The following is a 17,016-nucleotide window of genomic DNA, read 5'->3' on the forward strand; positions in this document are numbered from 1 at the left end:
TTCCCTCAGAGAGAGAATTTTATGTAGCCGAGACTGAATCCTGAGCACCCTTAATTGGGTGTTGGGAGTAAGTCTCAGGGAATCAGACTTAATTTGAAGTAACATTGCATAAAAATCACAGTAATTTTTCAAACTGTGCATTCTTACTAATATTGATTATTCCATAGGTAATAGAGAGACACAGTTAGAGGCATGCAGGTATCCATGGGGATGTTGCTAATGCCAAAAATATAAAGGAGAGTCTGAGATGTAGCGTAAGAGGAAATATTCTACTAACACATCTGAAATTTCAGACAAGACTCAGGGTAAGGACAGGGCTTCAGAGAGGTACATGTAAAGCCTAATCACTGCTGATCTTTAAAAAACAAGAAAACCTATGAAGTTTGATAGGATTCTGCTGTACTTGTGGGTGGGATTTTTAGCTGTTCCTGGTATATGAGAGAGATTGTAAGCTGCCCTGCGTGAGCAGTGTGCCCTGAAAGGCGGTAGAAGCACTCTGAAACTAATTAAGGAATTCCAGAGTCTATGGCTTGGCGAACCATAGAGTTCTATAAAAGCTGATCACTCTTTAATGAGAAGATCAGAATGGGCAAATCTTCCTGGAAGATAGCTCACTCACCACTAGGGAAGGGCAAATGTCTCAATTTTTGTCTCTCTCAGTTACTATTCTTTTTCTGTTGCCAAGTTTAGTTCTCCACATTTCTGTACATTCTAATGCAAATTTCTCCTAACATACATGTGCTGGTATAAATTTTTGCCTGATATACACATTCCAATAGGCAATTTTCCTGAGTAGAATGCATTTTCATATGGTATTTTAACTAATATATGTGTTCTTATGCACATTTTTACCTACTATTTCTTTCCTGACCAGAGGTCAAAGAAAACAACAATTACCAGACCTTTAGAAGGCATCTCAAGGCAGCCCTGTTTAGGGAAGCTTTTAATGTTTGATTTCTGTATTTTAATGTTTTGTTGGAAGCCGCCCAGAGTGGCTGGGGGAACTCGGCCAGATGGGCGGGGTATAAATAATATATTATTATTATTATTATTATTCCTTGGTGTGCATTACTTAATTGGAGAACTGCAACACAAAGTCACAGAACCCAATGTTCTTTTCAGAGAACATGACATGAAAAGCATTTCATGGAAGGAGAAGTTTTGGAAAGGGTTCTGTTAGAGATTCGCTGTGATCTCTCTTTGCACAGTACAGCCAGGAAGTTCTGGGCTGGCCCAGCTCACCCTCTTATCTGCTATGATGATTCTCCTCAACTTTACAAAGTCCTAATGCCCCTTTAGCGGAGGAAGCAACTACTTACATAGTCTATCTCCTCCTCGTCTTCTCCATGGCCCTTGCGGTTGTTCATTTCTGGGAACATATCCTTAGCAATGTTGGGCATTTTGCCATTGCAGTTCTGGTGCTCACTGGGCCCTGTGGTCACGCCCATTTTCCGCAAAGGCTTGTGATTGGATAGGACTGTGGGTGCCAACTCCACCAGTTCAGAGGAGCCGTTGGTGTCCAAGGAGAGGGTTCGCCGATGGTGGTGAACTCTTATTAGCCCTTCCTGTTCATCCTCTGGTGCCCTGTGTCGTTCCCCGGATAAGAGGGACTCGTGCTCAGCTGAAGGAGGCTTGTGCTTGAGGCTGTGTCCCCGGGCGAGGCTGTTCCAGCTGGAGCGGCGGCTCCCCCAGCCCCCGGTCCGGCTCCAGGCACCGTAATGAGAACTACGAGAGCTAGACTGCAATAGATCCAAGAGAGGGTTCAGCACCCCCACCCAAAAAGGAAAGCAGCACAAGTCAACATCCTCAGCCATTTATTTATTCAGAATGTTTTTAGACCATCTTTCATTAGGGAAATCACACAAGGCAGTTCAGAATCAACGCAGATAATTAAAATTACAATGGAACAATAACTTACTTTGAACTAGTTGCTTTTACTTCAAGCTCTTTTAACTGTAAATTAGAGGCATGTGGTCATCATAATAACGAAATCACAGCGTACATTGGCTGTCACCCACTAGGAGCACTGCTTTCCTTCATCAACACCCAACCACCCAGCACAACTCTTATCCATTTCCATAGTGCTGGTAGGGAAATGGATCTTGCACATTCTAACAGTGGGGACAACGAGTTCTGGAAAACCATGGGGGGTGTGGAGCAGAAATTCATGAAAGATACAGCTTCCCATGGCTTCTGGTCAGGATGGCTATAGATTGTCTACAGGACCAGACGCAACATGTCTCTGGATGCCAGTCATTAGGGGAAAGCAGGAGAATAGGGCTATCACTCCCTCAATCTGCTTATGGGCTTCTCAACCAGTGCTCTTCTTACATTTGAATTGAAGCTGGAGTTTGGATTAAGGTTTGGGTTAAGAGAGATGTTGCTTAAGCTATAGTACATATGTGTTGAGGAGTGTTGGAAGATGTAGCCAATGTCAAGCTTGAGAGGAAGCAATAGCTCAGTACCAGAGCACAAGCTCTGAATGCAGAATAACTTATTCTCTGGTGTTAAGGATCTTATTCTCAGGTGTTAGGACTGGAAATCATTGTGGTATGTTGGCTTTAGGCAACATGTGCTACACCTAGATTTAAATTCACCTACCAGAGACATCACACTGCTTTTCCTGGATTCGAGGGCCATGAGAACTTGGTCCGGCTGCAGAGTATTGCGGGAAGGATTGGGAATTCCAGCAGCTGCTCCAGGCTGGTTGAGACACGGAAGGTTGGGGTCAAGATGTCCATTTGGGGTCATGGGAATTGCACAAAGCTTTGGATCTGAGCAGAAAAACGCAAAGGAAAGGGAGCAAAGGACATTCCTTTTTCCACCCAGAGAGACCTCCGATAAATGCATTAATGTGCTTTCAGATATATGGTGAACTTGAAGGAACTGTGCCCATACATAAATTCCACATACAGTGGTACCTCGACTTACGAATTTAATCCGTTCCGAACGGACCTTCGTAAGTCAAAAAATCGTAAGTCGAAGCCAATGGGGGAATTTTTTTATAAAAATCGTAAGTTTGAAAAATTCTATCTAAAAATTCATAAGTCGAAAAAATCTAAACCGCATCCAAAATGGCGGACGGAACTCTGTTCGTAACTCGAAACATTCGTAGGTTGAGTCATTCGTAAGTCGAGGTACCATTGTATATAGATTCAGACTTTGGCACTATCTCCATAGCAATGCCTCTAGGAAATAGGGAGAACAATATGGGAGAACTAAAAGTATCCTTCTCCTCCATCACCCAATAGCTTCTGCTTTGACAGTGCTTCATACTTCTCCCATTAAAGCCTGGAAACATTCTCCTTGGGAGAAAGTAAAGCTTACTCTTTATTGCCCAAATGCTTAGCAAAGAAGATTCTTGCAGTAGGCACTCCACTACAGCAGCAGGAGAACTGAAGCAGTAGCAATAGTTATCCTTAGTGTGAGCAGCTTAATATTCACATACATGGAAAGAAGCAAAACTGCAACGACTGATGATACCCCCCCTCCCCGCTTTCAAATCGAAGGCAGCTGTAGCTTTGTTCCTGCAGCAGACACCCATTACTAAAGGAGAATATAGTAAAAATGAGAGAAACTGATGGAGACAGTAACCAATCTGTGACAAGCTGTTTTGTATCCTATGTTTGAGAGCCACCTCTGTGTCCCCAGACCAACACCAGCAAGTCTCTTTTCATTTGTATCTGGGAATCTCTCTACTACCAGACATGTCCTGACTTCCCTGGAAGCAGAGCGCCTATTGAGCCATTTTGCCTTGGAAACCCATCAGCAATATTAGGGGCTTTGAGGTTCTGAAGCAAGCAGACAACCAGTGAAGGTCCCTCCAGGTTGGGCACCCTACAAACCAGCAGCGAATAAAAACTTAAGTCCAGAAGGAGAGGCAGAGATGTATATTTAGAATGGTACACACACCAATCGATGAGCGCTTTTGCCCATGCATGTCCAATAAGGTGGAATCTGTTATTCACATTCTTTTATTTTGTGAACTCTATAATGAAGAATGATCGCGACTCATTTCACCCCTATTATCAAAATTCACACCCTTGCAATATTATCTGGAATTTCCCCCCCCCCCCAAAAAAAATCTTTGAGCTCAGTATCCTACGCTGTGGCCAAATTTTGCACCTTAGCTATTAAAAAACGTAAACCTCTTTTATTGAATAAATATTATAACAATTTGTCCTGCCCTCTGATGTTGATATTGCTGATCTTTTGTTTGGAGTTGTGTTGTTTTGTATTGCTGGCTCTTGCTGTAATAAAATTGACTGAGACTGAGAATGGTACACACTAGTGGGCGCTGGCATATGGTAAAGAGAAAAGATCATTGCTCACAACACAAAGGTAAAATGCAATTTCTGACTCAAAGGGAAACTTGATCTATGCTTTTATGTTCTCTCTTCAAGTACCACTCCAATGTAGTAAGGGTGCCTTTCCATGGTAAGTTGCCCCCATCACTTTCTTTAAACCTTGAACTCCCAGCGAACTTCCCCCTCTTCACTGTACAGTCATACCTCGGTTTACAACCACCTCGGTTTACAAACACCGCGGACCCATCTGGAACGTATTAATTCACTTTCCATTACTTTCAATGGGAAAGTTCGCTTCAGGTTAAGTACGCTTCAGGTTAAGTACGCTCCAGAACCAATTACACTCATACTTTGGGTTAAGTACGCTTCAGGTTGAGCACTCCACGGACCTGTCTGGAACGGATTAATCCACTTTCCATTACTTTCAATGGGAAAGTTCGCTTCAGGTTAAGTACGCTTCAGGTTAAGTATAGACTTCCGGAACCAATTGTGGTTGTAAACCGAGGTACCACTGTAGTCCTTAATAAGAATATGCAGGCTTGTAACTGGCATTTACAGCTTTTTGTGTTAAGGGGAAATTTGCAGTATTCTCAAAGAAGTGCAGAGGGTATTGCTTTGGCTATCACACAAACAAAATCCTGCCATCCTTGTCTTTTGGCTGATTCTACTGATGTTTGAATCCAACCTTTTGTCAAGTCAAATCAGTAGCTACGGGGTATTTTACACAGATTTTTTTTTATTTCCGTCTGATGTGCTTTGTGTGATTTGAACACTAGGGGTTTGATTGAAACTCAGTGTGGGAGCCCAGTTCCATCAGCAGCTTGAACACCTTCATCATTGTTATCCTAGTTCCTATGAGGTTGAGTAGAAAAGCCAAGTATCCTGCTTTTGCCAAGCCTGTCTAGGACATCACTGTTGCCTTTCAAAGAGAAGTGACAGGATCTGGGCCACAGCATAGCCAAAAGGCACCAAAATCCTTTAGTAAAACATTGCAATAGCTTTGCCTTTTACTATTAGAAATGCAAATGCATTCGAATTGTCCATTGCTGTGGACTCAGAGCACATTTGGGGAAGAGGAAGATGAAAAGGGAAAGCTGTAGCTCAGTGAGAGAAACTGCTTTGCATGCAGAAGGTCCCAGTTTGATCCCCAGTGTCTCCAGATACGGCTAAGACAGAGAATCTGGAGAGCCACTGTCAATCAGTGTAGACATTACTGAACTAAATGGACCAATGGTCTCACTCAGTATAAGGCAGCTTCTTATGTTCCTAAGCAGGGAACTTTCCAAGTTGTTATGTTTTCACATAGAAAAGCAGAGACCAACACAACTGTAAGTAGGATCCAATATTATTCTGCTCTTACAAGGCAATCAAAAGTAAGACCTACTGAGATCAATGGGGATTACTCCCAGGTAAGTCACTACGATTGCAGCCTAATTCAAAGTTGCAAGGTAGTTATGCTAATAAGCCAGAACTGCAGCCAATCTTGAGAAAAAGGGAAAATGGGCAATATTAAGCACCTGTTAAGTACACTAATAGACTTTATTGCTACTCTCATGAAAACCGATATATTCACAAATTAGATTTCATGCAGCGGTTCTCACTGCAGTTATAGTCATGCAGAATTCCTAAACAACCTTATCTTACCCGAGCAATCTTGGAATTTGTCAAACTCCTCATTGTTTGATGAACTCTGATCGTCATCTGAATACGACCGGTTAGCATCACCCTGCATTGGGAAAATAAATTCAAAGACCTGGGAATTGTGAGCATCCTGAGAGCAAAGGAGGTTCTTCCCTGTGATTCCAGCATTTTGTGGCTTTAATTCAGTATGGAATTTCCAAGGCAAAGCAAACTACTTTATGGAAATCATTAGCTGACATGCCACTGCACAGAAGAGACGATACCTTAGTGTCCAGGCCATGTAATGTCACATGTCCTTGCTTTTATTGCAGTTGCTTTGAAAACCACCCTCCACAAACACGTTCCTTGGAAGATCATCACTGGACATAGGATGCCTTGCCACCCTTTCTAAGCCCTTCAGGCTATACCCCCAACCAGCTATAGACGTATGCCGTACCCTCCCTGAAAGCAGCTCCTGTAGCAACTCACCTCGGCCTGGAATCCCTCCACCAAGATGGCCACCAGCAGATTGAACAGAACATAATTGCCAAATGTCATGAGAGCCACAAAGTAAAGAGATGCCCATGGGGAAGTTGAGGCCATGCCATTGTAGAGCACAACATTCCAGTCCTCCTGAGTCAAGATCTGTAACACAGAAACCAAGCTTGCAAAGTCAAATCAAGGACAAGGAATGCAGGCTGGAAAATATGTTAACTGACAGATTAAAAGTATCTAATCAGTTTTATCTTTTTCAGCCTGCTCATATGCATGAACTTTTTTCTGTTTTGGTCATGAGATCCCCCCCCCCGCCCCCCAGAGGAGACGCATTGGCTGTGTTGTGCTGTTCCAATGCCACAAGCACTCTCTGAAATGTAGTGGGTTGTCATTCACAGTTCACTGTAGAGTAGCAGAAACAATGTGTCTCTCTTACCAGTGGGCCGAGCTGAACTCACGATCATTAGTGGGCATAGCTGCCAAGTTATCCCTTTTTAAAAGGGATTTTCCCTTATGCTGAATAGGCTTCCTCGCGAGAAAATGGAAAACTTGGCAGCTATGATAGTGGGTTGCAACTGATGGCATGGTGTTAAGCACAGCAGCAGGCCCACAAGCCTGATGGTTCAAATCCTATCCTTTCCTTTAATCACTCCTTGTTTCTGGGAAGACATGCCTCCTTCTCACCCCCTTATTCCCCTTTCCTATTTCTTGGTCTCACCTGGAACACTGTGACAATAGCCCAAAGTAGGGAGTCAAAATTCTTCCGGTCAGGGACTGTGTCTCCTGTGTCAGTCCTGAGGCTGAATTTACACCCAAAGATGTGCATTCCCAGGATGCTGTTGGAAAGAACAGTTTTTATTTTTAAATCAACACATTTCTGCTGTAATTTTCATTATTGAAATGTTCTTATTTATTTACCACATATGTATCCTATCCTTCTACCAAAGAAACTGGAGCAATAAATATATGGCTTGTCACAGGACCCATAGCTCTGCCTCCTCATCCCCAAAAGAAGAGGTCACAGATATAGGGAACACCTTGGACAGAGAGGAGCATTTGCCCTCAGAACCAGCCTTTGGTGTCCCTACCTCATTGGGAATTCTAGCACCAGGAGAACCTACCATGCCAGTGCCTCTCTGGCTGGAAGAGGCTGCCTTGCCTTCCTCAGACTCCAGTTTGGAGGCTGTAGCAGAACCCCAGACTCCACCATATTGCTGGGCCATGGGTCACTCATTTGCAACTTTGATTGCTTGTTCTAATCCCATTTATCCCAGGCTCGTTCACTGTGAATTTGTTTTCCTTATTATTCAGGGGGGAAATGCTCTGTCTGTTGTTAACCCTGGGTAATGATCAGCAAAACCCATACTTAAAGTATTTGAATGTCTGTTCCTCTACCTGCACATTTCTGTTAGCGCAGCAGTTCAGGGTTTCCTGACTAGCTACTTTGCATTTATCTTGATTTTGCGAACTGTCATTTTAATTGGTGATTTCCTGAATTGTTCACATCCTGGCATTATTGCATACTGTTTCCCATTAAGGGCACAGAAAGTGTTTAATTGCACACGACTCTTGAATGAAAGGCACAGAGAACAGAGAGCTACTGAACCCACTACATTGCTCACAACAATTTTGTCCCTTTAAATACAGCCTGGACGTGGTGCTTTTGGTTGTGATGTTGGTTGCCAAGGGTGCTTTTTATCAGTTTAGGTTAGTTTGGCAGCTGTGGCCCTAGCTAGGGAAAGCTGACCTAGCCAGAGCGATGCATGGCTTTCTTACAACCAGGTTAAATTACTGTAATGAACTGCGTGGGGCTGCCCTTGAAGACTGTTTGGAAAATGCTGCTGGGACAGAATGTAGCAGCTAAGACATCCAGGTCCTATTACATCTATGCTGTATCAGTTACATTGGCTACTTTTTCATTTCCAGGCCCAATTCAAGGTGCTTCTTTTAGCCTTTAAAACCCTAACTAGTTTGGGACTATGTTATCTGAAAGACTGCTAATACCTGCATGAGCCTAGCCCAACATCAACATCAGCACCTGAGACTTTGCTCACCAGCCCACCAGTGAGACCCATTAGGCTGGAGGTGATGGGCAGGGGCTTTGTTAGTGGCGACCCCACACTTTTGGAATTCCCTTCCCATGGCATTATCACTGCTGATCAAAACAAAACTCGGAAGACAGAAATCTGCACTTAACTGATTTGCACTGCTGGTGTGTGTGTGTCATAGCTGCCAAGTCTCCCGTATTCCCCGGGAAATCCCCGTTTTTCCAGCTGTTCCTAGCTGAAAAAACGGGTTTTTTTGTTTTTCCCCAGTTTATTCTGGCGCGGCGGCCATTTTGAAACTGGGCGGAGCATGCTCAGAAGTGACTTTTGATGCTGCTCTGCCCAGTTCCAAATTGGCTGCAGTGCGACTTCTGGCGCAGTGGCCATTTTGGAACTGGGCAAATCAGCATCAAAAGTCACTTCTGAGCATGCTCTGCCCAGTTCCAAAATGGCGGCAGCGCTACTTCCGGTCTGCTACTTCGGGCCTGGTCCCTTATTTCTCGGACAGCAACTTGGCAGGTATGGTGTGTGTGTGTGTGTGTGTGTGTGTGTGTGTGTGTGTTTTGTAATAATATTTTCCTGTGTTTTGAGTTTTGCAAAGCTGCCTTGTTAGGGTAGTGTGCCTTGAAAAGTGTTTCCCCCTTCATACAACAAGTTTAAACAAACAAGCAAACAAGCAAACAAGCAAACAAACATCCTTTCTTGTGACTGAACACGTAAAATGGATCTCATTCTGGATAGTGTTCCTGCACCCTGGAACCCCTCTTCTCACCTGAATATAAAGATAAACAGCATGAGGAGCATGCAGAAGGTAGCCACATTGTCCATGGTCTTCATGAGCACCACCAGCTGACGCCGCAAGGCAGGCATGAACCTCACCAGCTTCAACACCCTCAGTAGCCGGAATGTCCTCAACACTGACAGGCCACCATCAGCCTGGCCTATGATCTCCCAAATGCTACAAAACAGGGACAAAAGCAACAAGAGACAAGGGGAGGGCCAGAGTGAGACCTTGAGAAAGGTGATAGAAACGAATCCCAAAGGATGATGAATGGCAGTGTGAAGATTACAAATAGAAGCAACTTTTATTTGGGTGATCTTTAACTGAGATCCAGGTAGACTGTGTTTGACAGAGAGCAGGAAGGATGGAGATAATTTCTGTTGTCAATTGCACTGGTGTCTATAAACCAAGTACTGTATCCCTATGTGTAAGAAATACAAAGTTAGTCTGAATTAATTTTGTGTGAACAAAATACACTTGCTTATAACTCCTCTCTCTCTCTCTCTCTCTCTCTCTCTCTCTCTCTCTCTCTCTCTCTCTCTCACACACACACACACACACACTATCTTCCCTTAGTCAATTTCAGCAGGTTCCTTCCTTGCAAATATATCTCCTGAAAGCATTATTATACAAAGATGGTATGATGCTCCACAGAAGTTAAAGCTTGTTTCCAGCCTCAAGAACCAGAAGGGAAAAAACAAAGGGCGAAAACTAGAGGTGAGCCAAAATGGAAGCCCCGATTCACTGCCCTGCCCCCCCCCCCCATGTTTGCTGGTGGCAACTGTTTTGGTAACCTTCAAAGGAGCCACAATTAAAAACACATGCACACACATTGTAAATGGTCTTGGGCAGGAATCCCCAAACTTCGGCCCTCCAGATGTTTTGGACTACAATTCCCATCTTCCCCGACCACTGGTCCTGTTAGCTAGGGATCATGGGAGTTGTAGGCCAAAACATCTGGAGGGCCGCAGTTTGGGGATGCCTGGTCTTGGGGGTGCTTCGCTCAAGGATGACAGCAGGGGCTCTTTTCTTTTCTTAGTCCTGTTCATAAATTTCAGCAGGTCTACACTGAGTAAAACCTAGTTGAATAACAGCTTCTGGCTACCACTACCAAGCTCCCCTTGTGGTGCCCTGCACCCTGGCAAGTAGGAAGTAGGGAGGTCCTGGTGGCCAATCTCTCTCCCTGCTGCTAAACCCTCTTGCAAAGCTAGCAGCTTTTAGAGTGCCAAGAATGAAGTAGGAAACTGCAGCTGCCCACCTGCATGATCAGGACCTGTTATGACCCCAGAGTCCAGCAGTGAGGGAGCCAGAGCAGATTCCTGGGTCTGAGTCTGAAGCTGGTGATCAGGGGACCACCAAACTAGAAAGTGAAGCAGATGCCACAGCACCAGGGTTCTTAAAATTAGAGCCAGGAACTTCCTGGATAATTTCCTCTAGATCTGAGGAAGCAAATCCTTGTGCCCCTGGAGAGTTGCCACAAGTCGGAGTAGATTCATCTGAGCTAAATGAAGCCATGGTTTGACCTGATAGAAGGCAGCGCCCTCTGTTCCTGTATAAACAGTACTCTGAACATGGTGGGTGTTTAGAAACTGATGGACAGTTGCAGTGAATGGTGAATCTGTAGACATAAGTTTCTCCTACACTTATAAGGACACATGTGGAGCTATATGATTAGACAGTGGGTGGTATTCCACACCAGTCCTACTCAGGGAATGTCCATTGAAGTTAATGGACCTGAATAACTTTGGTTCATTAGTTTCAGAGGGTCTCTTCTGAGTAGGACACAGTTGAATATTAAACCCCCCCCCGAATGTTTAACGGATTTATGCAGGCAGAACCATGATACTCTTGGTTTATAGATAACAAAATGGATCACAGTTACAAAGTTAATAGGAATTGTCCCGAATCCAAAGGAAAGCTGGTGGAAAGGCTGAGAATAGAATCCAGAATGGCAGGTTCTTTGGTCCTGTGCACTACCATTTCAAGTGGCTCTTACATTTTACTGATTAAAATGTTTAATATAAAGTAGTGTCATCACCAAAGTCTAGAATGGCTTGAGATGTGCTGTCCCAACACAACATTGCTCAGAACATTGCTTGGAATGAGTTTCATTTAGTTTGGGCAGCCCCAAAACTAACCCTCATCCATCTTTCTTACACTACTTCTCATACATTGATGCATGGCTTTGATGATCATTACCTGATGATGACGATGATGCTGTCATAGATGTTGTAAGGATTGCGAAGATAATCAAAGAGGCCAAAGGCAGCAAGTTTCAAGATCATCTCTAGGGCAAACATGCTGGTAAACACAACATTGCAGATCTCCAAAATATTAGTCAGCTCTTCTGGCTGCAGGAGAAAGAAATAAAATAAAATCAGAATCCATTTAGGAAACTTTCTATCACATACTGTTCTGCCTAGTGTGCAAGAAATGGGGCTTCTGGGTAGAGAAGAGACTCTTGCAACTTTTCCATTTTATTTTTTAAATTGCATGATGAATGTCTGTCTGTAAAACTACCATCTACCAGTGATGTTCCAATATTTCATGACATTTCACTTGTTATCCCTGATTTTTTTTACCTTAACTCCTTTATGTTCTGTTTTGGTTCTGTCTCCAGGACTGCAGGTTGTTGTTTGTTAAATTGTAGCTGTTTTAGGGTGAATAACAGCTTCACCCTATGAAATGAAGAAAGGAGGTTGCAGGAAGCTTAATGTGCCAGCTTGGTGTTCCAAAGAAGATTGAGGATTACTGCGATGCTCCATAGAAATTGACAATATACCATGTATATTGTACTCAATGCTGGTTCCTTATGAATAAGGATATGTGAGACAGATTATGGACCAGCATACCAATTGGAAACTTGAAATTGTTTTAAAGATCTTCAGGGCATTTGCACTGAGGCCGTTATACGCATGTTGAAAAACCTTATCTGTAAAATTTGCATCTCAGTACAGAGAAAGTTATTTCTGCAAGTTTCATGTTCTCATTTGAATGCATGTATATTTGGGATTTAATAGTACTAGTCCCCTCCTCTGCCTCCTATAGAATTACACTACTATGTTACTAATGTTGATCTTAGACTATAAAAATTTAAGGTGGATTCACTGCTGGATTTGCCAAACATAGTTCTATTATGGACTTGGTTGTATTCAAACAACAATTTCATTTTGTGGCCTTTCACTGACTATTTCTATGAGTAATTTTGTTTTGCATCAAACTTTGTTGCTCTTTATGACCATTGGATATATATTTTTTCTCCTGCTTAATTGGCACAAACTATTTCAATCCCTTGCTTTTTTCCCCTTATTGTTTCTTTAAGCCATCAACAAGGTATGCTTATCACTTCCACCATCCATGGCATGTGTTGTAGCACCAGACTATGTTAATATACTAGAGCTGTTTTCTAAAATGAATTAGCACATTTCTTTTAATGGTATTGCATTAAACCTTCACGTTTCCCTTAATGCAAAAGTCAATCAATCAATCAATTTTTGGAAACGAAAAATAACACTCACTCGGTTATTTTGAGACTTTATCTCCGTTTGCAATAATGCAGATTTTCGAACAAAACTTTCTCTATCCTGCCTTCCTTCTTTTCTCAGTGTTCTCAGCTTCCCATCCCCAGTCCCTTCTATACCCCCTACTCCTCTAGTAGCAGCTTGCTAGGCCTTTTTCTGCTAATCTTCTCTCATAACTCTCTTTCTCTCTTGGCTGCTGTCTCATTAATTACCCAATGGAATATGTAGTTATCTAGGAATGTAGTTTATCGAAGAGGAGCTTGTTTTGCTTTGCTCTCAAGCACACACTTAGGCTATAACACAATTCCATAAATAGAGTATGTACGCAGTCAATCATGTCACTTCTATCTTGTATATGTTGCATACAGAACAAGCATGTCAAGAAAACTGGTGGCATGATGCTATTACCCCCTGGGATGTTTGTGGTGAGAAAAAGGCTTGAATCAAATAATTCAGCCTTGGATGCATGCGGTATCGGGGTTTCGCTCAGGTCCTTTGTGGTCTTCTTGGAACTTGCAAATAACATCCACTCACTAAGCCAGAAAAATACAGTTCTGCTTTGTTCATATGTGTGTGTGTGTGTACCACAAATAAGTGATTGAATGAATAGACTTCAACCACCTGCCCTCCGATGCTTTCTCCTGAGTTCCCATTCCAGTTCCTGAGCGCTTTGTCCCACATAATCATCTGCTCACAAGCACCAAGTGGTTTTGACAACTGCTGTCCAAAAAAATCCCCTCCCTCCTGTATTCTGAAAAAGCAAAGCCCTTCTCTCTCCACAGCCTACTAATTCATCCCCACACTTTCTCGGGATCAGGGACTTCACGCTAATTTCAACACAATGAGAAGGGGGGAACAACGACAACTGCACACCTTTCCCATGCCAGATGATTCTTTATTAAAGCTGCCAGTTTCCCTAAGTGAAAAAGTAAAGACAGAATGGGAGAAACAAGGGCTCTGTTTCCACCCGTAATTATGTTTGACTAATAATGCAAGTGCTGAAAGGCAAAAGATGGAATGTAAAAACTAACAGAGTGATCTTGTGTATCTTCTCACAGAAGGAAGAGTAAGTGTTTGTAGGATAAGACTATGCACACTGGAATAAGCCCCAGGGAAGCAGAATTTACTTTGGAGTCAATCTGCATAGGATTAACTTCTAAGGGTCTTCCCTCATAACTAAAAAAAATTGTATTGTGGGGTGAAGAAAAGACAGGACAGTAATTTCAGAAGGGAGTGGAAATCCATCCCCTTATTTATCTCTACTTCTACCATCTCTACCATATAACACCGGTCCTGAGAGATCTGCATTGGCTCCCAGTACGTTTCCAAGCCCTAAAGTCCTGTATACCTTAAGGCAGTGTTTCTCAACCGCTGTTCCGCGGCACACTAGTCAGCCAGACGCTGGCTGGTGTGCCGCGACGTGCGGCGACGAGAAGGGCGATTTGCATTGTCACGTGCCTGGCGGCCGCCAATTCACAACACTAACCCGCCGGAAAGCAATATTTCTCCTCCTCTTTCCCAAAGCTCAGTGCAAACGAGCCTGGCGGCCGCCAATACACAACACTGACCCGCCGGAAAGCAATATTTCTCCTCCTCTTTCCCAAAGCTCAGTGCAAACGAGCCTGGCGGCCGCCAATATGCAGCACTCACCCGCCGGAAAGCAATATTTGGCAAGTGTTTCTTACAGTCATAATTATAATATAGGGCGACACACAGTGTTATATTTTTTAACTTTTTAAATGGTGGTGTGCCTCGTGATTTTTTTCATGGAACAAGTGTGCCGTGGCCCAAAAAAGGTTGAGAAACACTGCCTTAAGGAGCGTCTCCACCCCCATCATTCTGCCCGGACACTGAGGTCCAGCGCCGAGGGCCTTCTGGCAGCTCCCTCACCGTGAGAAGTGAGGTTACAGGGGACCAGGCAGAGGGCCTTCTCAGTTGTGGCGCCCACCCTGTGGTATGCCCTCCCATCAGATGTCAATGAAATAAACAACTATCCTACTTTAAAAAGACATCTGAAGGCGGCCCTGTTTCGGGAAGTTTTTAATGTTTAATGCTGTATTGTTTTTAATATTCAATTGGGAGCTGCCCAGAGTGGCTGGGGAAACTCAGCCAGATGGGCAGGGTATTAATCATCATCATCATCATCATCATCATCATCATCTACTTTTCATTTCCTGAACTGAAGAATTGGGCAGAACAAGAAAACCATTTCCGCGCCTGCGTGGGAGGTGGAGTTGCGGGCGTCATGACCTGATCATGTGTGCAGGGGCAGAGAGCTCAACCCCTGGGCGATTGGGGGGTTCCCGCCCGCATCACTTGAGGGCCAACCAACCCGGCCGGCCGGGGGGCGTGACCTGCTTCCTTTAAGCAGGTGAAGGGCGGGAACCCGCCCTCTTTCGCCCCACTCCCCAGCTGCATCGGGAACATTTGGATCATTCAATAAGCTTCTGTGTAAACCTCCTGCAAGCTGGTGTGGAGGATAGCGGCTTTTTGCAATATGTGTCCTGAGGGGGGTTGAAAATAGGATGCTGTCCTAACACATATCACATTAGAATATATTTTGCATTTTACTACCACTACCCACCTCTGAAAATGTGGGGGGGGGGCGAAGATGATAGAAGAAAATGCAAGTGAGGACTGAGCAGGTCAGAAACTTGTTTTGTAAAAATAGACATAACCTGCCTCATGGTGAACTCTTTAATTTCTAAATTGCATTGTGGTGTGCTTTACATTTCCCCTAGCCTTTCTGAGAAGAGGTGCATGGGGCTTGCATTTTCCTCCCCCTTCATCTAAAATAGATTAGAGATGTGAAACCTGAGGCACAGAATTGTGCCCTGAATATGACTAGCATATTTCATTCTGATCTCAATGTTCAAATGGAGTATCTCACCAACAAATAGAATTCTGAGTGAGTGGGAGAGTGAAACTAAAGACCTCACCTTATTTCACAAAAAGTAGTGGTTTCTGACATGGCAGGGCAGTGGTGGAGAGTGGTGGGGAGCAGCTTTCCTAATACCCATCCACTTCATTCATTCCTGCACATGGTACTAGAGTTGCACATGGTAGAATTCATGCATACAGTCACTCAATAAACACACCCCAGTGTTCACGCAATGACACTAAAAATGACAAAGATATCACACGGAACCACTCCGACAAGTCTCCCAAATAGCAATCGCAATGGAAGTGCTGTATGGGAAATTTATTGCAAGCACAAAATATAGCACACGAAGTGTGGGAAATGCAGTCTCCACCCCACAGAAGGGGTATCAAGGGGAGAAGTGTGGCTTGCATAAGACAAATATGTAACATCAACAAGTGCATATTTACTTTGCTGAAAATGTATTCTGCAGAAAGGATATAGGGGAAAACTTCTACTTGTAGTCTAATGCTCATTTCCATGAAGCTCCCCACCACAGAGACGAGCACACATCCAAGTGGATTAAAGATACGCCTATTTTTGGCAAGGCGTTTTGAGATACCATGCCTGTCCTATTTAGATGTGTGCTTGTCTGTATGGGGGCAATCACAATCGTGATGAAAATAAGCTCAGAGCTGCCCAAGCAAAGCTGCCCAAAGAGTCTTTGGCAGAAACTAGAAAAAGCAAAAATACCAATTCCAGCCCAAACTGAACAGATTATGTCAGTGATAATGAGAAATGTAATGTAGCATCGTGATATAATGGTGAATTGTCTTCCTTGCTCCTGCTGACGTGTCCTCTCTCTCGCTCCTTCTGTGCCTTCGTGAGGAACTGATGTTTTAAAAGTCATCCTTGTCTGTCTCTTACCGAAAAGGTCACCTGTTCCCGCTTGCTCTCCTTTCCTCCCTGACATCTGTTTCACTAGTCAAGTGCACATCTGCTAATCTTTTTCTAATGGGCCATCACTCACCCCAGGGAATGGTTCTACCTAGGGAGTTGGGTAAGAAAAGAAGAGCGTAGGAGAGGGAGACAGGAGAGGAAGGGCTGGGGAAAGGCAAAACTTCTAACAATTCCACATTCCTGAGCAGAAGGGAAAAAACAAAACAGAACACAGAGAGCCAGCGACACAACGAAAAAGCAAAGCAAAGAGGAAGCCAGAAGCAAATTATTGGGATGGGGAAATAATGAGGGGAAGGGAGGCTGCAGACATGCAATACAACTAAAGCACATGACTTCCCTCAAAGAACCCTGGCATACAAAACAAACAATGATGAGGATGACATATGAAGCCCAGACTAGACACCTTGTTGGGGATGTTTAACAAAGT

At 43.7% G+C, this 17,016-nt stretch overlaps 1 protein-coding gene across 3 annotated transcripts in view; it reads right to left on the reverse strand.

The window, feature by feature from the left end:
* Positions 1-17,016, reverse strand: part of CACNA1I (calcium voltage-gated channel subunit alpha1 I) — a 279,689-nt gene that overhangs the window by 56,835 nt on the left and 205,838 nt on the right. For 2 of the 3 annotated variants that reach the window (XM_088652075.1, XM_088652074.1), the window contains exons 10-16: positions 11,448-11,599; positions 9,240-9,425; positions 7,141-7,258; positions 6,417-6,572; positions 5,952-6,060; positions 2,602-2,774; positions 1,320-1,739 (exon numbers count right to left, since the gene is read on the reverse strand). In XM_088652075.1, the coding sequence (XP_088508201.1) occupies positions 1,320-1,739; positions 2,602-2,774; positions 5,952-6,060; positions 6,417-6,572; positions 7,141-7,258; positions 9,240-9,425; positions 11,448-11,599 (1,314 nt within the window). The remainder of the gene's footprint in view (positions 1-1,319; positions 1,740-2,601; positions 2,775-5,951; positions 6,061-6,416; positions 6,573-7,140; positions 7,259-9,239; positions 9,426-11,447; positions 11,600-17,016) is intronic. The other variant, XM_035128273.3, reaches the window with a different exon arrangement.

This window comes from Zootoca vivipara, chromosome 9 (assembly GCF_965207765.1).
Source record: "Zootoca vivipara chromosome 9, rZooViv2.hap1.1, whole genome shotgun sequence".
Taxonomy (NCBI): Eukaryota; Metazoa; Chordata; class Lepidosauria; order Squamata; family Lacertidae; genus Zootoca; species Zootoca vivipara.